The sequence below is a fragment of the Tamandua tetradactyla genome, chromosome 12 (assembly GCF_023851605.1).
Source record: "Tamandua tetradactyla isolate mTamTet1 chromosome 12, mTamTet1.pri, whole genome shotgun sequence".
NCBI lineage: Eukaryota > Metazoa > Chordata > Mammalia > Pilosa > Myrmecophagidae > Tamandua > Tamandua tetradactyla.
Window position 1 is genome coordinate 61599111 of NC_135338.1, and position 23126 is coordinate 61622236.

The following is a 23126-nucleotide window of genomic DNA, read 5'->3' on the forward strand; positions in this document are numbered from 1 at the left end:
GGGGCGGAAGGGCAGAGTGAGGAGCCCCTTTGGCAGGTCTTAGTATAGGGAGTATCTGGAAACCCATCCTGGGATAAGGATGACCCAGCAAGTTTGTGGCCTTCAGCTCCCAAGTCCTCCATCAGCACCTCTTTGCAGAAGACAGAACCCCAGAGGTTTATCACAGCCCTGTCCAAGGTCTGGCGGGCCACCAGGCTGGCCCCTCTAGCTCCAGGATGGGGGTGGGGAATGAAGCCCCTCCCTCACAACACACGAGCGAGGCTGCACCCTCTTAAAAAAAAAAAACGAACTTTATTTCCTCTGCAGTTCACGTAGGAGTTACACCTCGCTGCACAGAGCTGGAATTCTGTATTAGTGGAGCACAATCTGCTTCCTGGCAGAACGATCACATTCCCCAGGGAGCCAAGCCACTTTCAGGGCAAAGGAAGTCACAGTTCCAGAGCCATCCCCATCTCTGTGCCCCTGGGCAAGCCTATAGCCTCTGCAAGGATACATGCCTCTCTGCCCAAGCCTATCACACTGTCCTTGGGCTTATACCAAGGGTATAGCTTCAGACCCCTCCCTAAGCTTAAAGGACCCTCTTTCACCCCAGGTGGTACAAACTGGCCATGTCTGTCTTTTGAGATCCCCCCCGCCCCACATGCCCCTCATGGGGACACAGGGCACCAAGAAGACTCCACTAAGCAAAGCCACTCTGCAGGGGAGGAGCTGGCTTACGGCCTGCTGGTGGCCTATGCACCCCCAGCCCTGGGGGAGGCATGTCCACACTGATCCTGTGCTGAACCCTCAGGATACTTAGGGAACCCTCAAGTCCTGGACATCTGCTGACCTGCATCCCCATTTCATGGTGGGTAGTTGAGGCCAAGGCTAAAAGACATAATTTAACTGCCACATGTCCTGCCCACAGGCCTGCCTCTGCTCCCCACCTGCCCCCATGGCTTCCTGTGGGTTCCCCTCCCATCCCCACAGTGGGAGCGACAACGCAGGTATTCCCAGAAAGGCTGCTTGAAGAGCTGGGGTGCACAGGCAGAGGTGTGGCACCAGGAGGCTCCCCACGATGCCACTCTGTCACTGAATACAGCAACCAGAGAGGGGGTAGAGAAACATCCCAGCAGCCCTGCCAGGTGGGACATTTTGGAGCCCACTGAGAGGCCATCTGAAACCCCATGGAGCCAGGCTACAGGGCAGGGACACCATGGGGGGGTGGGGGTCTGAGCTCCCTGAAAGGGGCTGGGATGTGAGGTGGGTGGGGTGGAGTGTCTGGCTTGGCCTTCCAGAAGACCTGGAGTAACAGTGCCAGGTGGGGAGTGTTGACTGTCAGGTACCCAGTGGGTGTCACCCGTGACCTTTGTGACAATACATGGTTGAGTGAGCTGAGGCCCGAAGCCCGTGGAAGGGGAGTTCGTGGCCAAGAGCACAGCTGCTGAGTGGAGTCCAAGGCCCAGGGCATCCAGGCAGGGGCTGGGCTAAGGGAGTGGCCCCTGGGGAGAAAGGACCCTGGAAGACAGCTCACAGGCTGGAGGGCTGGGCCAGGGTGGGCGCCGCGGGCGTGGAGGCAGTGGGCACAGCCTCAGCCTCGGTCTGGGACTCCTCGCCCCGCGCATAGGTAAGCACCACGGTGACGGTGGCGAAGGTGGCAGCATTGACAGGGAAGGCACGCAGCAGGGTGGAGGTCAGCCCCCGCGTGAAGACAGGCCAGCCCTCAGCCCGGTAGCTCTGACGCACGCAGTCGAGGATGCCGTGGTACCGCGGGGCCCCCCGCAGCCCGTCGGCCTGCAGCCGCGACTTGACCACGTCCACAGGGTAGGTGGAGAGCCAGGACACGATGCCTGACGTGCCACCCGCCAGCAGCAGCTTGGGAACCAGCAGGCGGTCGCCCGGCTCGCAGCCTAGCGCCCGTGTCAGCACATCATAGGCAAGGAAGTAGACGCCAAAGCTGGGTGTCTCCCGCAGCAGGGTGGACACCATGCCCCGGTTGACGCCACGCAGGCCCTCGTGCCGGTAGATCTGCGCCAGGCAGTCCAGGGAGCCCTTGTAGGTGCGCGAAGCCCCAGCATCCTGCAGCTGCAGCCGCGTCTTGGCCAGCTCCATGGGGCAGCAGATGACGCACTGGATGGCACCCGCCGCCGCGCCCGCCAGGAATTGGTTGAGTGGGGAGTCGCGGCCCAGGGCCCGGAGTGTGTTGCCCTGCACCCCAAACACCAGCGCGTTGATGAAGGTGAGTCCCATGAGGGGCGAGCCCAATCCCTTGTAAAGGCCCAGCACCTGCAGGGGCAGAGAGGCCACTGGGTCAGTCTGGTGGTGGCACCGGCCGGCCCAGTTCCTGGGCTCTTCACATGGGAGGCGGCAGCCCTGGATGCTCCTGAGGACCCAGCAGAACTGCATTAGAAGCAGAGTCCTGCACCCAAGAGGCATAAGTGTTGGTGCCCACAGGGTGCCCTAACACCCCTTCTCCCACCTTGCACCCTAGGGCTGGGCAGGCTCCCTAGAGGTGGTGCTCCTGTCCCTGGCCTCCATCCCCAGGCCACTCACGCTTTCCTGCTTGATGATAGACTGGAAGCAGTGCAAGGTCCCCCGGTACTGGGGCTTCTCCACACTCTGGACCTGAAGCCGCACCTGGAAGGAGAGGGCTGTGAGTGGTGACTAAGGCAGGCCACACAAGGCAGGGAGCCACGCCACTTACTGCGGTTTCTGGAATTCCATGGGGTGGGGGTGGGGGCAGGTGTAGGGGCCTCTTCAGGGAGGGAATTTAGGGAGCTACAAATCCCAGGGAAAGCCAGCTGCCCGGGGACCAGCCTGGGGGTTCAAGAGTTCTGGAGTTCAAGAACTCAGACAAGTGGAGGTTCAGCCTCACATTTTCATGAGTGACAGAGGAGTGAGGGCTATTTCCTGAAATTTGCCCATGATCCAAATGACACCTGTGCTGGCTTACAAGTAAGTTATGTCCAAAATCACGGCTGATACCAGGGGACGTTGACTAATGGCTCCACTATGGAACCACCCTTGCCAGCGGCTGACAGCACAGTGGGTTTTAAAAAGTAATGGATCTCGGGCTCCAGAGAACCCTTGTTGGGTTGCTGTTGGTGGCCCATCAAGATGGTTGGTCATCAGTTAAATAAAATGGTAATACCACAGCTGGCAGTCTTCTTGGGTACCCATGTCAGCAACTCTGGAGTCCAGGGACACTGGCCCCCAGCTGCCCGGAAAACCTTTTACGTGTCAAAGTTCTTTGTTGACCAGAGCTTATCTCTGCTCTTGATCACAGGCTCTGTGGTCTGCCAAGCAGGAGGAACAGTTCCTGAACGTCAAATCAATGCCACAGGGCTGAGGGATAAACCGGGTGAAGTTATATTCTCAGAGCCGTTCTTCCCCAGGTCTGACTCCAGTGGAATCTTTGTGCATCAGAATCCCCTGCTGAGGGGGTACAGTTGACCCCATTTCCCAGAAGGGAAGCCTGAGGCTCAGAGATGTTTTGAATTTGGTCAGAGCTGTCCTCTCCGGGGATGTGGGCGGCTGTGATGGTCGGGGCAAGGGCAGGCTGGGGGTGCTGTGGGTGGGGGCCCCCTTAGGGAATAGCCAAGCTTTATAGCCCGGGTTCAGGAACGTTTTCCAGTTCTCTCCACTGAAAAATGCATCTTCAGCTGGAGAGGGCACTCACAAAAAGTGTTTTGTAGGGGGTAAACAACAAGGGCTGCCTCTGTAGGTGAGGCCCTAAGCAGCTAGTAGCCAGTGCTCCAAGAAGAATGTGATCCTGGAGTGTGCCCATCACAGTCCACCACCCAGAGCTCCTCCTGCCTAGCTCGGCTAGGACTTGGCAAGGGAGGAGTTGAATTTTCCAAGAAAAGAAAAACAGATTTACTCTTTGAACTTTAACAACATTATATTACTGCCACGAGTTCTGGTTCAGGTTAAGTTCTTGCCATTCCAGGCTTTTCATTTTCCATCAACGTTCTGAGGTCTCCTACAGCTCTTGCCCGCGACTGAAGGGGACTCTCTTTACAGAACTGATGCCCCCCCAGGCCACAGACACTGACTGAGGCACACATCTGAGCACTGATGCCTGGCTTGGGAACACCAGGCCTGGAGCAACTCAAGCTTCTCCCCCAAGGGACCACTGGTGCCCTCCCCTTTCTTTTTCTGACCCCTGGGTCTGCAACACGGTATCACTATCTGGGAGTTTGGGGTAACAGGTTTGGGGGTGAAATATGGCCCAATGGCCTGGCCCTTGTGAAACCTACAGCTCAAGCTCTTAACATTTTGGGATGACAGGTTCCCTTGAAGGACTGATGAAATGTGGTCTCACCCACAAAGTGGTCATCTGCACCCAAGCCCAGAGGCTTCCAGCATCCCACAGGGCTGGGAGACTCCAACATGAAGACCCCTGACCCACAGGACACTGATTTCTCTCAAGCAGCCCCTCCGGAGCCCCACCCAGGCCTTGCCCTCACTTCGCTCCCTCCCTGTCCTGCCAACCCGGAGGGAATCCTGGGGTGGTAAGGGGAGAGGTGTGGAGGGTGGGGTCCAGGCCCAGGGTAAGAGAAGGATGGGGTTCACCTGGTCTGTACTTACTAGCGCTCTCCAGGGTGAGGCTTACGCTCATCTACAACAAAGTTACACTTTTGCTATGGACGGAGGCAGCCCCTAGCTCAGAAAGTAAAGGCGGTTAAAGCAACACACAATTTCAACATTGCATCGGAGCACCCCCACCCCCACCTGCAGCAGGCCCAGCTCCCACCTCCCAGGCCCTCCCTGACCTCCAGGCCAGCCGGGTGCCACCTGCAGTCAGGATGACTGCTTCAGATGAACGCAGGCTTGGGCACGGGGGCCCTGACTGTCGTCCTGCCCAGTGACACAGGACAGAAAACTGCCGGCGCCTGAGGACAGTGCTTTTGTGGTTCGGGGTGCAAAGAGGAAAACCAGCAAGTCTCAAAGCTGGTCCTGAGGGGACTGCAGGGTAAAACGCAAGGTGTCCTGGCAGTGAGCCAGCCAGCCAGATTCCGGTCTACGGCCAGCACAGGCCCATCTGTTGGGTACAACACTGGGCCCGTGCAGAGCCCTGGTGCCCAAAGATAGGACAGGGGGGCCTTGGGAGAAGGGAGAAGGGGTGGTGGTTACTCGGGCATAAGCCTTGGGAAGTTTCAGGGATTTCTACACTTAGGGTTTACACACTTTGCTTCATGGGTTAAACCTCAATTAAAAACTAAAGACTGCAGAGCTGTGAAGTCAATCCCATTTTTGCCAAAACGAAGATGTATGTGTGAGTCTGCACACATTTCTGCTTTTTGGTAGGAATTACTAATGGCTGGGAGGAAAACCTGCATAAAGGAGTGTTAGTTTTTTCAGTTTCTATATTTCTATTATGACTTCAATTTTTTTCATATCCTGCATTACTATTATAATAAAAAGCCAAAACAGAAAAAAGGTGTGTATGTATTTAATGACTAAAACACATTTAAAGATGGTCACCTGGCCTGCAGGTCATGGGTGGGGGCAGGATTCGGAAGGCCATGCACCCGATGTGGCAACTGATAATGTGCTTTTCTACATGTTTCAGCTGTCTTTTAATGAGAACAGCTTTTTACTATTTTTATAATGGAAAAGAACCAGTAAAAAAAATCAAGCCGCTGATGGCAGGGCACTAAACTTCACCTATGGTGCACACTGGGGGTTTGTGTCATGGCATCTGAGCCTGAGTGGGGTTAGATGAGCAACACAAGAATGAAAGCTGAACAACATGGGAAGGGTCTTCTCCCTCTGGAAAATAAAGAGCTCGACTCTTTAAGACAGGTTTGCCCAGACATGATGGTGGTGGGCTGCAGTGGCAAAAAAAAAAAAAAAAAAAAAAAAGGGTCACAAATGGAATTTCTCAAAGATCACCCTCCAGCTTCAAGAAGTGGGCAGGGTCGAGGGTACAAAACCCCAGTGGGAGTGAAACAAGCCAAACCCAAAAAGACAATTATATGATCTCACTGAAATAAATGGAATCTTCAAATTCAGAGTAAAAAAACTAGAAAACACGTTACTAGGGGTTGAGGTGGGGTGGGAATGGGGAGTCAATGCTTAATTGGTAGTTTGGGGTGATAGGAAAGTTTGGGTAATGGATAGTAGCAATGTTGGCACAACATTGTGAATATAACACCGCTGAACTGTATATTTGAAAGTGGGTAAAATGGGAAATTTTATGTTTTATCAGTTATAACAAAAGTATCGCACTAATGCAGATTGTTAATAATAGGGAAACTGTGTGTAAGGGGGTAATGGGGATACTGTACTTACTGCATGACTTTTCTGTAAACCTACAACTGCTCTTAAACAAACCCCAGTGGGGTGGAATGGCTGCTGCTCCTGAATTCCTGGAGCGGTGCTGGGAATGGGCTCTGAGCAAGTTGGAGGCACCAGGGCCAAAGTGCTCCCTAGACTGAGGGGCAACGAGGGGCACAAGAGGCAGGTGGGAGCCCACAGAAGGCCTGGCCAAGTGCAGACCAAGTGGTGGCTGAGCGGCCCGGTATCGGCCTCGCCTGGCTGCAGGAGTGGATCAGAGGCATCTCTAGACTGGACACAGCCCCAGGTGGCCTGGCAGCACGTGACCAGACGCAGCATCACCCAGGCACCTGGTCCTGGGCTGCTCCAGACAGACTTCGAGCGACTGTGGGCAGAACTTCACTTGGCGGCCAGTGGCCACGTGGACTGGCTCTGCCAAGGCCCCACTCTTGGCCACTGCTTGCCAAGGAATTCCAGCCCCTCATTCTTCCCCCCAAATTCTTCTACACTGGGATGGGAGGAAATCCTTCTCTTCAGGATTAGCCTCCGACAAAGCCTGAGTGTGGGCATCAGGGGGCCTCAGTGGTCTCTCCCAAGATGCTCATTTTGCAGATGAGAACATGTGGGCCCAGAAGTTAAAGTGATTGGCCCAAGGACACACAGCCAGTGGGCTGGCAGAGGAAACTTGCAAAATGCCTTGCAAGAGGCTCAGGACAGGACTTTTTAAGGTCAGAGCCAGAGGCACAGGCAACACCCTTGGGCCTTTGCTGGATGAAATCTGAGCCTCAAGTGAATAAGGTCTCTTCTTGGCCGAGGAACACGTAGTTAAGTATCTTGCTGGCTTCCCCCAAAAGAGCAAGACAGGAAGTCTGCCTCCAACCTGGCTCTGAACCCTGGGTTTTGCCTTCAGCTTTTGGCTTGGCCCCCATAGGAGTGCAGTCTGGGAAGAGATGGTGGTGGCAAGGTCAGCGTTCACAGTGGGTGTGGGAAGCTAGCTTGCCTGGGTCCCAGGTGAAGGCAGCAAGGAAGGGCCCTGGCTTGGCTAGTTTAATAACATAAAATCCCAAAATCAGGTGAAAATGTCTTATCTGGAAAGTTTCACCTTGGAGAAAATGGATTTCTTCACTTTCTGTCTCGTGGTGTCTGAGAACTTGAAAATTCAAAGTTTATCAAGGCATGGGGCTTAACAAGAAGGAACTGGGCACAAGTCCCAGGGCCTCAGCCTCGCAAAATAAGGGCTGTACTTAGATCTTCTGCCACAAGCATCGGGAAACAATGACTTGGTTTCTCAATAATAACCGCGCTGTGTAGGCTGCATTCATAGGAAATGGTTTTGATTTTTCTGTATTTTTCCTCTCTGAATGCTTTTTTCTTTCAAGGAAGTGGGGGTGGAGAGGGGTAGTCTACATCAGAAGAGCACAGGTGTCCCACATTCTGTCTCTGTCCTTCGGAACCTTGCTCTCAGTGGGCCAAGCCGGGTTCACTGTGAACTCCACGTGTGGCTGGATCCAAGGCAGGAAGTTAACACACCCGGAAGGAAGGTTCAACCCAGAAGCTGTCCCCCAACCCCCCCCCCCCCCCACACACGCATCACAGAGAAGTCCCCATTTCTACCTTTACTTTAAAACCCATAGAAAAACCTTGAGGTTGTTGCCGAGGCCACAGCTGGACAGGCCGCAGTTCCTCCTCCCCCTTGCCTCCAGCTTCTCCTTGCCCTGCAGGCCTCTCTCCACTGCACCTCCACCGAGCCTGAGAATAAAAAAGTGACAAGGAACTCACCTTGACCGTGTCAAACGGGTGTCCCACAAGCACGCCAGCCACGCCTGGGGGAATAAAGGGGCACTTGTAACTCAAACAAACTTGGAAACTTGCAGAAGATGGTGCTGAGTGGGGTGGGGCTCCGGCAAGGACTAGGCAGGAGCTGCTGGAGGGGACGGGGACATTTACCAAGCACCTACTGTGCACTGAGTATGTGGCACGAGCTCTTGTAATTCTTACACCGTGAGGTGGGTGACATGTCCCCAAGGACAAGCTAGGATCTGTCCAACTCCATGCTGGATCCCTTCCCTTGCCTGCTGCTCGCTACAGTGGACCACTCTAGGTGGCCGACCACAGCAGCTGCCCCTGCAAGGCTGTGCACTATTTCTGAGATGGTCCCATTGCTCTAGACACCTCAAGGCATGTGCAGAAGGCTCTGAGGATTTGGAAGTCAGACCTGCAACAAGATCTGAATTTGAATTTTTCCTCTTCCGCTTACCAGTGGAAAAGCTCACAAAGGACTTAGTGCCTGAGCCTCACTCTAGTCCCTGGTGAAGAGGCTGCCAAGCAACTGAGGTTGATGGGATAATACTCTCCCAGGGAAGCACTGACCCCTGGACCCCTCTCTTCCCCACCTGGGGGCCCACTCTGAGCCCACAGAGGCATCCTGTGACTTTTCCCTATGCTTGGTCTGTCTTATTTATCAGCCCTGACTCTGCCAAAAACCCAGCCCCTGTCAAAGGACAAAGGTTCACCCCTCTAAAATGGCTCATAAATGCTTGTTGGGAGTCCTGAGTGCTGGGCAGGTTGTAAACATATCTGTGAATTTCGACACCACCACTGTAAGGCAGCTTTATCACCCCATTTCATGGAAAGGGAAACTAAGGCTCAGCAAAGACATCCCCAAGTCCCATGCTTTCTCTTTAGAAATTTGCACATTTTAAGGTTTTCCTTTTATTGCTAGCAGTATTGACCTTGTATATCATCAGAACAGCTAGCATTTGTTGGGAACAACAGTAATGTTACCACCTGCTGGATACTGTTCTTTTGTACATGTTCTAACCCCCTAGACACCTGTAAAGGACTACTAGCATTTTACAGATGAGGAAACAGAGGCACTGGGAAGTAATGTGTCCAGGCCACACAGCTAATAAGTGGAGCCATCTGGGTCCTGGGCCCTTCCTGTCGAGGTGGCTATCGTGTCAGCTGGTGCTTAGGGGTTTCACCTTGGAGAATCACTATAAACCTTCACAAGCTGTACTTTTTATGTTTACACAATGTCCTGCTTTATCCTGTTTTAATGCTTTGGGTCTTAAAACCCCTTTGTTTGATTAGCAATATTCCTTGCTTATTTATTACATGTACCTGGTATAGTTTTGTCCAACTCTTAATTTTCAACTCTTTTTTTTACAACTTTGAGCTGTTTCTTGTAAACAACCTATAAAATGGATTTTGTTTTCTAACTCCATTTAAAGCTGCCTCAGATGTCACAGAAATAATGGATGGATCTGACTTTGTTCCATCTTACTTTATGTGAATTATTTCACTCCTCTTCCCTTCCACATTTTTGCTGGTTTAAGCAAATTACTATTTTCTCCCCTTTGTGCTTGCTAATTTGGAAGTTCAGCTAAGGATGATTTCTTGTTTCTAATACTACCATCATCACATAGAAACAGGTCAAGAACACTCCTGCCACCCTCCAAAACTCCTCCGGCCCCTGTTGTCCTGGTGTACCCTTGCAGCTTCCACTGACAGTCATCTATAAGCCAGAGACTCAGGGAGCTCGGCCGTCTCCTCTCCTCTACCCGCTTCCTTCCCCATCCTGGGGTCTCTGCTCAGATCAACTGACACTTAGGTGGAACCTTTCTTGATTAGCCCCCTCAGATGGATCCCATGGGGAAATGCCTCTGAATTCCAACTCATCTACAAGATTCATTTCTTTAACCCCATCAGGAGCAATCCTGGGCTCTGGGGAAGATTCCTGGGCCCAAGCCACTGAGGGTGTGCAGTGCAGGGTCTCTTAGGCTGTGGCTTCCAGCACCGCAGGTGAGAAACCTGCTGCCAGCGTGCTTCTGCCCGTGTCGCTAACTTGTTTATTCTGTTTCTAAGCCTCTGAGATTTTATCTATAGATTTCAGAAATTTCACCAGGAGTTGCCAAGGGTGTGGCTCACTTTTTTTTTTTTTTTAATAACCTTACCTGGAATTCCACCAGCTCTTTCACTCTGCAAAGTCAGGCCTTTTTTCCCCATCGGAAAATTTCCACTGTTATCTATTCACCATCCCCAGGCCTGCTCCCTTTTCTCCTTCTGGTACCCGAAAACTCACGTGTTGGTCTCCCATCTACCCAGTCTGTCTCTCTCCTGTAACTTCCATCTGTGTTTTCAGTCTTTTGGGCATTTGTTTCATCCCTTGGCAATCCACCCTCTTTTTTACTTCATGTTTTAAAATTTCCAAATTCAAAAATCCTAGCGCCAGAATCTCTTCTCTTGGGCTGTAGCTGAATTACTTGGTTTCTGGAACCCTGAAACATGCTCAGGGTATCCCACTGGCCTCCCTTCTCCTTCCAACTGTGGACCCCTTCCAGCCCTCCATGCCCCCAGCAGCCAGGCCCACTGTGGGGCCCCAAGTGTGCCCTCGAAGGGCTGGAGAGTCCCTTCCTGTGAGTGGACAGTCATGCCTCTGGTCCAAGACATGCTTGGATGCCAGCAACAGCTTTCACCAACCTCAGAGACTGGGGGGTAGGGAAGGAAACCCTCACCCATCCTGCTCTGATGGGAAGCCCCAGGCAGGGCTCAGCATTCCCAATTCTCCTAACTTGTTTCCACCAACTTGAACAGAGTAGGCCTTAGGTCTGCCTGCCCCTGGTCTCTGCCAGAGCCTCCTGACCTGTGAAGCCTGAACCTCCCAACCTCACAGTCACCTTGAGAGTCATATCTGATGAGGACACTGAGGCCCCCAGAGCAGCAGAAGGGAACCCCACTTCCCAAACCCCAAAACAGCTCCCCTGCCCTAGAGAAGCTGGACTCTTAGGGGCATCCCACATTTCCAGGGTGGAGGTCCCTCCAGGGTTGGAGGACCCTTGGAGGCACCTGGTAGCAGAAGTGGCAGGCAGGGGCATCAGATCAGATCCAAAGCCCACACCAACTCTGGGTGTCCCCTACTCACCCTGAGCTTCTACACCTCTTCCTCCTAGCCATCTGGATGAGGAGGGGAGTGGGGGTCATATTCTACCTCCTTCACCTGGAGACCTCCAAGATATTGTCAATCAAGGTGCCCAACAGCCTCCCCAGGGCGAGGTTAAACACATGACCCATGCTTAGCCAATTACAGGCAAATCCCAAGAAAGAGTGACCTCAGGCCACCAGGAGCACAGCCAGGCCTCCAGGAGCGCAAACCAGAAGCCAGGCCGCCTGCCCATTGTTCCTCAAGACTCTCCCAGAGGGCCAGGCAATGCCAGGGACATGAAAGGCGGGTCTGGGACACAATCAGGTCACTGTCCTGTGGGCCAGCCACCCCCATGTTCTGGCCCCTGGCCGCCCTGTGGGAGGAGTGCTCAGTGTGACTTCCTCCTAGTCTCCTAGTCTCTCTGAGCCTGGGTCCCTCCTTGAACACAAGAGAAGAGGGGAGGGTCCCCAGGGGCCTGGGCTGGTGACCCGCTGTCTAGCCATTTCCATCCGTGCCCACCTGTGAGGCTCAGGCCTACAGTATGGTGGGCACCACCCAGCCCCCTGCAGGCCTCAGGCCTGGGCTGAGAGCTCCTTTTCCCCTAGGCACGGGGAGGGGGGGGTAGTGGGGGTGAGGGGGGTAGTGGGGGGATGAGGGGTGGAGGAGTGGGGGTGGGGGTGGAGGAGTGGGAGGGTGAGGATGGGCAGAAGGCCTTTTTGGGGGGTCCTGCGTGAGCAAAAGCCCAGAGGAACAATGAGGCAGGAGTGTCTCAGGGTGGGGATGTCGGGGTCTCTGGGCAGGCCTGGCTCAGGAAGAGCTTTCAGCCCCATCTCCATGGCTCTCAGGACACTGAGGGAACCCTGTCCTTCTAGTAAAGGACTGGTGCTCCCCATGAAATCGGACGTCGACAGCCCTGCCTCATCAGGCCACCGCTGGAGACCAAGGAGGATCTGGCGTCCGAGGAGAGGATGGCGGGGCGAGGGTGGGGGGAGCCGCCAGCGCAATCCGCAGAAGCCACGCCCACCCCCACCCAAACTCGCTCCCTCCGGCACCCTGGACTGGGGGTAAATTCCCCCCACCAAATGCAGTTCTTCCCCTCCCCAGGCCCCCCCCTCCGCGCGGCTTCCGGAGGTCTGATTGGACAACAGGCTGGGCGCTCGCGCTCTTCATATTCTTAAAGCCAGGCCAGGGGCCCCCCACCCCTTCTCCCCCAGCCGCCTCTGGCACCCCTCAGGTGTAAATGCTTAAGGCCACTGTTCTTCACGCCGCTTCCTCCAAGGGCCGGCGCCGCGGACAAATACTGATGGTTTTACTAGAACTAAACACAAGCAGATGAAGAGCGGTGAACAAGGGCAAGTGCTGGATCAAAGAAGCTACTCGTTGGCCGGGAGGGGCCTGGGACCACCTGTTAAGCCTCGGCCGTGACACACACCACTGAACCCGTGGTATATAAGCCAGAGATGCCCAAAGAATACCTGTTGAACAAATTAGCTCCCAAATTAAAAGCAGTGAAACCGAAGCCCCAGCAGGCAAGGCACGTGCCGGGTCTCCGCTGTCGGCCCAGAGCCCAGCCACGACGCACCGGATCAGGCCCTATGGGGTACAGGCTTGGTTGGAGAGGACTCCCAGCACCGCAGCAGGCTGGCCTCGGGGAAGATGCCATCACGCCGGAGACACGCACGCGTGAGCCCCAGGGCTTTACCACGGCGCGTCAGGCCTGCTACTCTTTCCCCACCGCGCGTGGCAGCCCTCCCCCGCCCCCAGCAGCTCCACGCATGGCAAGGAGTGGGGGGTGGCGGGCCAAAGCTGGGCCTTCCAGGTCGGCGCGTTCGAAGGGGGCCCTAGGCCCGTCCAGAAGGGAGGAGGGGGGTGCAGCCAGGCCTCAACTTCCCGCATCCGAGAAAGGACCGGGTTCCGGCTGGGAACAGGAAGGGAATGGGGTGGGGGACGCACCCAGGCAGGAGGGCGCAAGGGGCGGCCGGGCATCCTCTCCGTAGTCCCTGCCTCCGCCCAAAGCACGGTGCTGCCCCGGGACCCCAGACCTCACGTCCGAGCGAGCCCCGAGGGCCTTCAAACGACGCCCGCCCCCGCGGTCATCGCGCGAGGCGCCCTCTGGGCCTGATGCTGTTTCTAGTCCGCGCCAGATCCGTGAGACAAGGGCACGTTCCTCCTTTTACAGACGCGGGGATCCCGGCCAGAGGCGCCGAGAGCGCGCAGGTGGGCTGGGCTCCCGCCCTGGCCCCCCGAGACCCCGGCGTCCCTTACCCCCAGCGCATCCAGCCAGGAAGTCGAGCGCCATTGCCGGGTCCCCGGCGAGGCCGCCTTCCTCCTCGTCCTTCTACTCTGGCTCCCCGCCGGGGTCCCGCCGCCGTCGGAGCGCCCGGGCGCGTGGTGTCCGGGCTCTGCCTGGCCACCGCCTTTAGGCGCGGAGCCCTGAGCCGGCCGGGATCTGGGGGCGGCAGCGGTGGCGGCGGCTCAGCGCACTACTCCTCGGCCCACGATCGTCCCTCGCCGGCTCGCTCACCCGCCCTACAGGCCACCCGCCCGCAGCCTGTGGTCCCTCACCTCGGGCCACGCGCCCCGCCCCTTGGGCCCTGCCGGCTCCGCTCCAGCGGGGACACAGGGCGCAGCCAATGGGAAGCCGAGGCGCGGCCAACACCCCGGGGCCTGCGCGCCGCCGCCGCACTTCATTGGCTGGGTGCACGCGGGGCGGGCGGGGCGGAGGGGTACGTGGCTGGCGGGCGGGGGAGGCTCAGATGAGCCGCGAACAAAGAGTGTGCTTGCTGCGCCCGCCCGCGCCGCCCGGGGCAGGAGAGCGAGCGCGGCCGCAATTGCGGCCGCGGCGGGTTGGTCCGGAACCCCGGGAGTCCACGGCCGACCGTGGCCCGCGCGGGCCCTGGGACTCCCCGGCGTAGGCCCAGTGGGTCAGCCAGGCGAGGGGCGGCGCTCCTGCACCCGCGGTCCCCTAGACTAGGTGGGGATCCAGACTCCACGCCGCACCTCAGCGCCCTTGGGCGGTGTAATGGGGGCCAAGGGGCCGCCGGGGATTACTCCTCGGCCGGAAACTCTGGGCCGCGAGTAGCTCCTCGGCGAGCCTTCGCGGGTCCCGCCGGTGCGCTTGCCAGGCGGCGCCCTGGGCGCTTCAGGTCGCCAAGCCAAACTCGCGGCGTCCCAGCGCTCAGGGCGTTCGTGGCAGGGCCGAAGCCAGGTTCCGGGCTGTGGGGAGCGAACTTTCAGACGCAAGGGGGGGTCTTTCCGGTTCCGAAATCTGGCGTTGGGGCAGAGCAGGCCGAGCGCGCCGTGTGGCAGGAGGGGGGCCTCGGGCTGGGTCGCGAGCCCAGGGGCAGGGGCAAGCCAAGCAGATTGAGGGAATGGGCAAAGGCGCCGAAATGGGGCGGGGTGGGGAGCAAGTAGGAGCTGAGTCCAACAGGGCCCGGGGGAGGCCCTGACATAGGCGGCGCGGGGGTGGGGTGGGGTGGGGGCTGTGGTTCTTGGGGAGGACCCCGGCGGGCCACTCCCGCCTTCCCTGGCACAGCTCCGCAGGAGGTCTGGACAGTGCGGCAGGGCCTGGGCGCTTCCTCCTTTCTGGTGAGAGTCTGTAACACCTTTAGGCCCCAGCAGTTTCCTTCTTTGAGGCCTGCAGTCAGGAACATGTGCAGCGTTCTAGGGATCCAGGGGCGGTTCTATTGCATTTTACGGTTTTTGAAATCAGATTGGCAATTTCAATGGCCCTGTAACTCACGCACAGATTTTAAGAATGATGGTGTGAGGAAATATATGTCAGATGCGTAAGTAGCCAGCTGGTATGTGCAGTTTTATTTTTCTCAGCGTCTATTAGAAAGGACATTAAGCAGAGACCCAACCCCAGGTCTGCTGACTCCTAGTCCAGAGCTCGTGATGGCTGTTGGGCCCTGAACTTGGGGTCTGGAGACCTGGGTTTGATTATCACCAGCCTGACTCAGCCAATGCCTTAGCCAGCAGGAAGGGGGAGAGGGGAGAGAATGAATCCCTGGGTCAGAAGGAGCCAGACCCCTGCCCCATTGTTTCCACTCACCCTCCCAGCCCCTGTGACAGGTCACGGGGCTCCTGCTGTCTGGCTAGGTGGTTTTGGGCACACAGTCCCCCCTCTGACCTGAGTTGGAGTTGGCCTTTGGGTCACCAAGGGATGACGGCAAATACAGATTTCCAGGCGCCACCCTGCCCTGAAGAACTAAACTGGGAGCAGGTGGGGGTGAAACCTGCTTTTCAACCAAACTCTTTTTTTTTTTTTTTAAGGTTCTTATTGTGGTAACATACATACCACATAACATTTCCCATTTCAGCCACTTTCAAGTACACAGTTCGGTGTATACCAGCCTCCTATGTGCTTTGTAGGTGGCCTGCCAACATTGTCCCACGGCTGGGCTTGGGGACCTGGTGGAGACTATCTCCAAGGACAGGTTCTGGAAGGAGAAAGTGGGAGCCCTGACTCACATAGTTGTGCTTCTCAGTTGCTCCTTAGCCTCAGGCTCCTCACCTGTGAAGGGGGTGGTGGGGACTCCAGGGGCCACCGCCAATGAAGGATGCCTCAGAACAGGACTGTGCCCGGCACTGCTGACATCTTCCAGCTCAAAATGCTACAACTTCCTGCTTTTAGCTGTACCTTTGCAGAAAACAGAAGATAAGAAAAATTTAACCAATCAGCTGAACTCTTGAAGGGTTTCCTAAGGGCACCATCAGTGTAAGGATGGGTGGGAGGAGATCCTAGCCCCCAGCTGGACCTTGCCCTGGCTTGGAGAAGGCCCCCCAATAATGCTCAGGGGTGCCAGACCTGGGAGACATTGCTGACAGTGAAGGGCCCTGGAGACAGAGGCTGCCCACTATCCACTAGTTGGCCGGCAAGGTAATGACAGACCCACTTCACACCAAGGCCCTATGCAGACAACTGAAGATGCCACAGCCACCAGACTGGGTACATTGAGGTCTTAGTCTGCAGCCCAGCCCTGACGGATACCAGCTCTGCCTGACCACTAAATTTGTAGCTGGATTTATCTCCAGCCCTTTTGTCTACTTGCTGGGTGAAACTTGGCCTTCCAGCCTGGACACTGGCTTGAGCCCGTGGCGGGCCTGGGGCCCCTTGGGGACAGCCAGCCACATTCCTGGTGACCACCCAGGCTCCCCAAATGCTTAAATCCACAGCAAATTTCTCCCAATTGTGTGGACTTTAATTCTTCTCCATGGAATTTAGTCAACGCCAGGTTGCTTGGATTTCTTAACAATTTTTGTCCAGTTAGAAAATGTGTAATTTTCTCTGGGGTGCACCCCTCCATGGGAGCCATGGGCCTCTGGCATGCTCAGGGCGATTCAGAACCTGCCTGACCTTCTGGCCACTTGGAGGCTCAGCCAGATTCCAAGAGGCCAAAAATCCAAGTTGGGGAGTGATAGAAATAGATGCAGGGTAAATGCAAAATAGAGCTGACGGGGTCTGCCTAGGGTCCCTGGGAAGGGAGGCCAAGGGGAGTGGTCTGCAGCCTGACCAGGGCCCAGAGGGGTTGGGGTGGTGGGTGAGGCTGAGTTGGTGCCATGAGGAAGGGAGGGGAACTGGCAGGGAGAAGGCTCTGTGCTCAGCCCAGGGGCGTTCACCTGGCAGGCAGCATTGGTGGCTGAGAGCGAGCCCCCCAACCTCCCCAAAGTCATTAGCAGAAGCCTGGAATCCCAGTACTCCATGTCCAGAGCCCCTAGCAGTGGGGAGGGACCTACAGTGTCCCCCACCAGGCAGCAGCCAGTGCTCTCCTGGAGCAGCTGTGCAGTGAGGACAGTCCTTCCTTTCCCTGGGTCTCAATCTCCTCTCAACCACCTGCCCTGCAGCTTCAGGCTCTGCCATCAGGCTTGTCCTTACCTGCTGGCGTGCCTAACCCTCCAGCTTTTGGGCCACACAACAGCCCAAGTGGAGGAGGTCGGGCAAGACTCTCCTTTGCCCAAACCCGGCTAGCATTGAGATGGTCTTACCCCAGGGGGCTTCAGGCAATATCTGCCTCTCTGTTCCCCAGTAAACTGGCTCAGGTGCCGTTTCCTCTCAAATAGTCTGCTCTAGGTCTTATCAGCCTGCATCAATGAGGTGTGTCCACATGCTCCAGCGTGGAGATTTGAAGCCCTTTCCAACCTCAACCCCGCCCCTGGTTATGCACATTCAGGCTATGTCCTCACCACTGCCTGCAGATAGAGCCCCACCCCCCTGAGGGACAACTCGGTGGGCCCCTCCTCTCTGAGGCTTCTGGGATAGCCCCAGACTGAGACCCGTTTCTGGGACCTTGCACAGACCTTCCACGTTTGTCAGTTTCCTTCCTGGCACTTTGTGGTGGTTTGAAAATATGTTCACAATTTCTTCAGAACTCCTCCCTTCAAAGGGTGGAGCTGAACTTCCATTAAGCATGGGCTGAATTTAGAGACTGACTTCTGGGGACACAGTGTGTCACTTTTTTTTCTTTCTCTTCAGTAGGCTTTATTTTTTGGAGAAGGTGTAGTTCTTAGTTTCCTCGTTGCTAAAGCAAATACCATGCAATGGGGTGGTGTAAATAATGGGAATTTATGGGCTCACGGCTCTGAGGCTAGGAGAAGCCCAAGTCAAGGTGTCTGGATGTCTGGAAGACAATGCTTCCTTCCCGCAGGCTGGCGCTCTGGGCTGGCCACCAGCCTGCCTCGGTCCTGGGCTCCTCTGTTACTTGGTCATGCGCATGGCGGCTGGCTGTTCCGGGCTTCACCTTTCTGTTTCCTGTCCTGGTGACTCTCAGCTTCTGGCTGCTCCCTCTGGGGCATTTTTCTCTCTGTGTGACCTTCCCTACAAGGCCTTCAGCGATAGGATTAAGACCCACCCTGGGCCACGCCTTATCTGAAGAAACCTCATCAAAAGGTCACATTTGTAAGGGTTCACACCCACAGGGATGGACTGAGTCTAAGAACATGTTCCCCTGGGGTACCTAGCTCCAAACCACCAGCTGCAGGTTGGGTTTACGGAAAAATTACTCAGAAAGTGCCGAGTTCCCATATAAGGGTGTCACCCTGAGAAGGCTTGCACTCTCTTGGGTCACTGCTCTGGGGGAAGTTGAGTGCCAAGTGCAAAGACACTCCAGGTGGAAAGGAACGAGACCAAATTTGCCATCTTAGCCATTTTTAAGTGTACAATTACTTTTCAATGCCGCCGCCTTCCATTAGTGAAACTATTCATCACCCCAGCCAAACTCTACCCATTAACAACCCTCCCTGCCCCTGCCGGCAGCCCCCCGAGAACCGTGGATCTACTTTCTGTCTCTATGCATTTGCCTGTTCTAGATTTTTTCATGTAAGTGGAATCATACAAAATTTGTCCTTTTGTGTCTGGCTTGTTCCCCTTAGCATAATATTTTCAAGGTTCGTTCATGTTGTCGCGTGAACTAGCGCCTCATTCTTTTTGACGGCTGAGAAGTGTTCCGTTGTGTGGGTAGACTGTGTTTTGTTTATTGGCCCACAATAGCTACATTACTCACCCAGCTAACACTTTGATTTGCCCCCTCATGAAAGACCCTGAGTCAAAGCCTACGAGCTAAGCTGCTCTGAGATTCCTAACCGGTAGGAACTAGGAGATAATAAATGTTTGATGTTTCAAGCTGCTCTAAATTGGGGAATAATATGACATGGAGTAATAGCTAATATACTTCCAACCAGGCAGGGCCAGCAGGTGGGTCACCTCTGCCTCCCAGCGCCAGCACTGGCCTGGTATGACAAGTTGTGCTCTGGAATGAATATATGAATGCTTGCCAAAAGCCAATAGCTTCCTTTTCCCAAAGAACCAGAAAGGCACAGGTCCTGCGTTGGACAGGGCTTCCATTTCTCGAATGAGCCTACTTATGCTTTGGATCTGGGTGGGGTCAGAGGTCATGTTGTCCACATGAGAAACCTGAGGTCCAGGTGAGTGACCTCAGCCCTTTCAGTCCGGGGACTCCAGGTTATGGGTGCCCCTTGGGCAGGGCATGAAGGTCTCACAGGCAGGAGGTGCTGTGAGAAGCGTCCTTGGGCCACGGGGCATGGAGAGGCTTAGGGAGTGGCTCTGGTGGCCTGGAACTGTGAGGAGACCACCGCATGTAGTGGGTGGGGACAGAGGCAGGACCCGGAGCCTTCCCCCAAACAGCCAGCTCCAGAACAATAAAGCAGCAGTGTCAGGCTGTCCCTCCAACACCCACTAGTGCCAGGGGCTTGAGTCCTCCTTCCCATAACCCCTGCCACAGGCAGCTGTCGTCAGCCCTCCTCACAGGTGAGGAAACCAAGGCACAGGCGGTCAAGTAATTTGGGCATAGCCGTCATCTGAGGCAGAGCTGGGTCTCAAAATCCAGCTCTTCCCACCTATTCTTATTGGCTTTTTCTCTCTGGGCCTCAGTTTCCTCATCTGTAACACAAGGGGTGGCTCCAGTGGGCAGTGAAGGGTAGGCTTGCTGCCTGGGACAGGGTCAGGGCAAAGGCAGCGTCCCACACCTGTGCTGGCAGCAGTGGGAGCAGGAGGTAGGGTGCAGCCTGGGCTTGCTGCCCCACTTTGAGGAGGGCAAAGGTGGCTAGGTACTAACTCCCTGCGATGTGGCTTGTAGCCCCGAGCCATGTGCTATAAGAGCCCAGGCCTGGGGCCCTAATCTAGAGGGATGCCGGGATGTTTAGGAAGGCTCCACTCCTCCCAACCCCCCTATAGTCTCGCCATAGCCTGGGCCCGTGTTCTGTGAGGAACCAGCTGGGCACGGGCAAACCTGGGCAGAGCGTGACAGGGGTAAACCTGTGTGGGACCTCTGCCAGTAGGGCTGGCCAACCCCATTTTACAGATGAGGAAACTGAGGTTGGGCGGACCGGGGCCTTGCTCCTGGCTACACAGTGAGCTAGGAGATGATTTGGGGTCTCTTGGCCTTGTCCAAAGTTGCCAAGGAAGCCCTGTTTTCTGGAAATATCAGAGCTGCTGGCCTTTTCTGGAGTGGGCTTGGCCCCCAGTGCCCACTCTGAGCTCCAAAGCCAGGACCCATTTTTGGACATCCCCTTTGCCCCTCCAAGCCTGCCAGAATGACAGATTCCATTACAATGGAGAATAGTTCAACAATCTCACCTCAGGAAACCGGTGGAGGAAAACACAAAGGTCCTCAAAGTGGGTTGGTCGGTGTATTTTCTGTAATGACCTGGAAACATGGAAACATGCCCCGAGTGTATCAACAGCGGAATCAGGTCCTAACAGCAACGTTCACGAGCTCCTACCCTGGGCTGGTGCTGCTCTAAGTCATCTCTTAGTCCCCTCAACAACTGTTATTCGCTGTGTCCGAGAATTTCCATTTCACAGGTGAGGAGACCCAGGCCCAGACGCCACAGTGCAGCACCCACTGGGAGCCAAGGCCTGCGGCTCCCAGGCCCGCCGCACAGGAAGGAATTAAAGAAGAAAATGCTCATGTTTGTCTGAATCCCATTGGGAGACAGGGTCCCAGGCCTGGGCTCTCTGATTTTCACTTCTTACGTTGGTCTCTTGGGTAAGGATTAAAAAAAAATTTATAACTTGTTATTAGTTATTCCTTTTGTTATGAGAGTGAAAATGCTTTTTTTTGTTGTTGTTGTTGGTGCATGGTCCAGGAATCGGACTCTAAAGCGCATTTTACAATGTGTCAAGCCCTCCACAGCGCCTGGGCCCAAGAGGACCCCTGCTTCCCCCTCCAACCATCCCCCACCCCTCGTCTCCCTCCTCTTCCAGCTACCCCTGTCCCCCGTGCAGCTATTCCCCCGCGCTCCCGCGGGGCCTTCCCTTCCAGGGCGTCCTGCGGGCGCATAGCCGTGCGACGTCCGTCACCCCCTCGGGGACGCCACCAGCCCTCCTCGTCCAGGCTGCGCCCGGAGGGCTTCGGGGGTGGGACGCCAGGGGGCGGGGAACCTGAAGCCCGCCTGGCAGGGGGCGCCCCTAGGGGCTCCGCCCCGCGCCGGCTGCGCGATACACTGCGGGAAGAGTCCTAGGCTCCTGCACACGCAGGAGAAATCAGTCGCCAGGGCCCGAGGTCCCAGAGGGCAGAGGCAGCGCCCTGGGTCAAAGCTGGACCGCGGGCTCCGGAGCCCTCCCTTCGCCATGCCCCCCCCCCCCCCACACACACACACACACGCACGCGGGGCTCTCCCGCTCAGGCCCGGCCCGGCAACTTCTGGGTTAAGTTAAGCCAAGAATGGGGAGGTGATCCCGCCCAAGCCGGGCCAGAAGACCCGACTGGCATATGGGGGCTAGGGGGGAGGTGCGGTGAGAGGCCCCCTGCATCTGCCCAGTTGCTACAGGTGACCCTTGCTGCAGCCTCCCAGGGTGCTGGGCAAGGTGAGCCTGGCTCCCTTCTCTTTTTCCTTTAATACCTTTTATTATGGACCTTTCCAGAAACTGTGTCCTTCATCCCTGTGGACTATATGGCTGTACTTTGATGCTGGTTACCGTTGTGCCCACTGAGAATAACAGTAATTGATCCGTGTCATCTCATGCCCCCTGGAGGGGCTGGAGAAGGACAGCACCGGCAGGCTTGTGCCCCTTCTCGGAAAGGAGGTTCTGTGGAGGGCTGGATGTGATGTGGGGTGGTGTGGGTGGGGGCTGGGGCTGGAAGGGGATGGGATGGTAGATGATGCCCCTTGTGGGGTCCCCTCGGTCCTTAGGGCCCAGCACAGGGCTGACCCCACTTGGGTCCTACAGTCCTGCCTCACTTGACACTGGTGGAGGCCCTGCCAGGCTGTCAGTCTACCCATCTATCCATCTGTCGATCTGTCCTTCCCTCCCTCCATCCATTCATCCATCACTGAATCTATCCAGTTCTCCGTTCACCAACTCGTTTCCCACCCATTTATTAACCCGCCCTTCCCACGTGCTGTGGACCTGGAGACGAACTGGGATCGGCCGGCCAAGCCTGCCAGAAGCTGAAGGTGTCGAGTTCAGGCATGTTTGTTCCACAGGCAAAGGGCAGAGGAAACTCGGCTGTGGTGCCTCAGAAAACATGCACCCCCCACCCCCAGGGCTGCCCTTCCTGCTGCAGCACCCCACTGCCAGCCCCACTCCCCTTGTCCCATCTCTCTGATCCCCCATTCCCCAATCTCCTTCTCATCCTGACCTTTATTTCTTTCCTAGGCACATAGCGCCCCATGCACACTCTATACTCAAGTTATTTTTATTGCTGGTCGTCTGTCTGTCTCCCTAGAGCATAAGAGCTACAAGGACAGGGACTTGGGTCTGTTTTGTTCACTGCTGTGCCCCAGTCCCTATTACTTGGCACAGATGGAGGCTTACAGTAAGTATTTGCTGCGCGAGTGTGCGAAGTGAGCTGTCATCAGGGAAGAGATGGGGCAGGTGGGCCACACAGACAGACAGCTGCGGGTGGGTCTGACATTGAATTTAAGAGGGTGACCCGCTGGATGTGGGCTGGAGGGGAAGGTGTCCAGCACAATTCTCGGGCTTCTGGCTCAAGGTGCCAGGGCAAGGGTGGCACTTACCCCATTAAGCTGCTTGGGACTAAGCAGCTCCCTGTTCTTTCTGTTGAACAGAAAGCGTCCTCATTGTCCAAAATACTGGCTTCTCAAGCGTAGCATCTGCCGTTGAATCCCAGATCCACTTACATTGCTCTGACAGAAAAGACCAATCACCTCCTTCCTTCTGGACCCTACGCTTCTATTAATGCAGCCTTCACATTTGGCTGGCCCGGAATGGTCACAGACACGAGGCTGTACAATCTTTACTTCATGGCTGTGGCAGTGGAGGCACAGAGAGCTCAAGCGTCTTGCCCAAGTTTGCATAGCCGAGTGGCAGAGCTGGGATTTGAATGTAGACAGCCTGGCTGCTAGTCATATGTCGAGCTACATCTCCCTAAAGGCCAGGACTGGCCTTGAACGGTTTACATCCTGCTCTTTGCCCTCTGCCGTGGCAGCTGGCACTCACCACCTCTGTCCTTCACTG

General features: G+C 55.9%; 1 protein-coding gene across 11 annotated transcripts; it reads right to left on the reverse strand.

The window, feature by feature from the left end:
* Nucleotides 1-271: 271 nt before the first annotated feature.
* Nucleotides 272-23112, reverse strand: SLC25A29 (solute carrier family 25 member 29). 11 transcript variants are annotated; one of them, XM_077123526.1, is made up of 7 exons: nt 22667-23112; nt 20280-20349; nt 15702-15827; nt 7902-8010; nt 4570-4641; nt 2533-2616; nt 272-2265 (listed from the first exon to the last, which is right to left on the reverse strand). In XM_077123526.1, exon 7 carries the CDS (start codon nt 2227-2229, stop codon nt 1510-1512), a length of 720 nt encoding a protein of 239 aa, XP_076979641.1. In that variant the 5' UTR covers nt 2230-2265; nt 2533-2616; nt 4570-4641; nt 7902-8010; nt 15702-15827; nt 20280-20349; nt 22667-23112; the 3' UTR covers nt 272-1509. The 11 variants fall into 11 exon arrangements, with proteins under 11 accessions (XP_076979641.1, XP_076979642.1, XP_076979644.1 ...); XM_077123527.1 differs by having other exon boundaries at nt 7876-8010; XM_077123529.1 differs by lacking the exon at nt 7902-8010 and adding an exon at nt 8041-8084.
* Between the last annotated feature and the right edge of the window lie 14 nt (nt 23113-23126).

Coding starts and splice junctions, on each gene's coding strand:
- SLC25A29 (XM_077123521.1), bottom strand. Junction 2,617..7,901: donor GCCTCGGCAACAACCTCAAG/GTTTTTCTATGG, acceptor CTCTCCTTCCAG/GTGCGGCTTCAGGTCCAGAG. Junction 2,266..2,532: donor CTATCATCAAGCAGGAAAGC/GTGAGTGGCCTG, acceptor CTGCCCCTGCAG/GTGCTGGGCCTTTACAAGGG.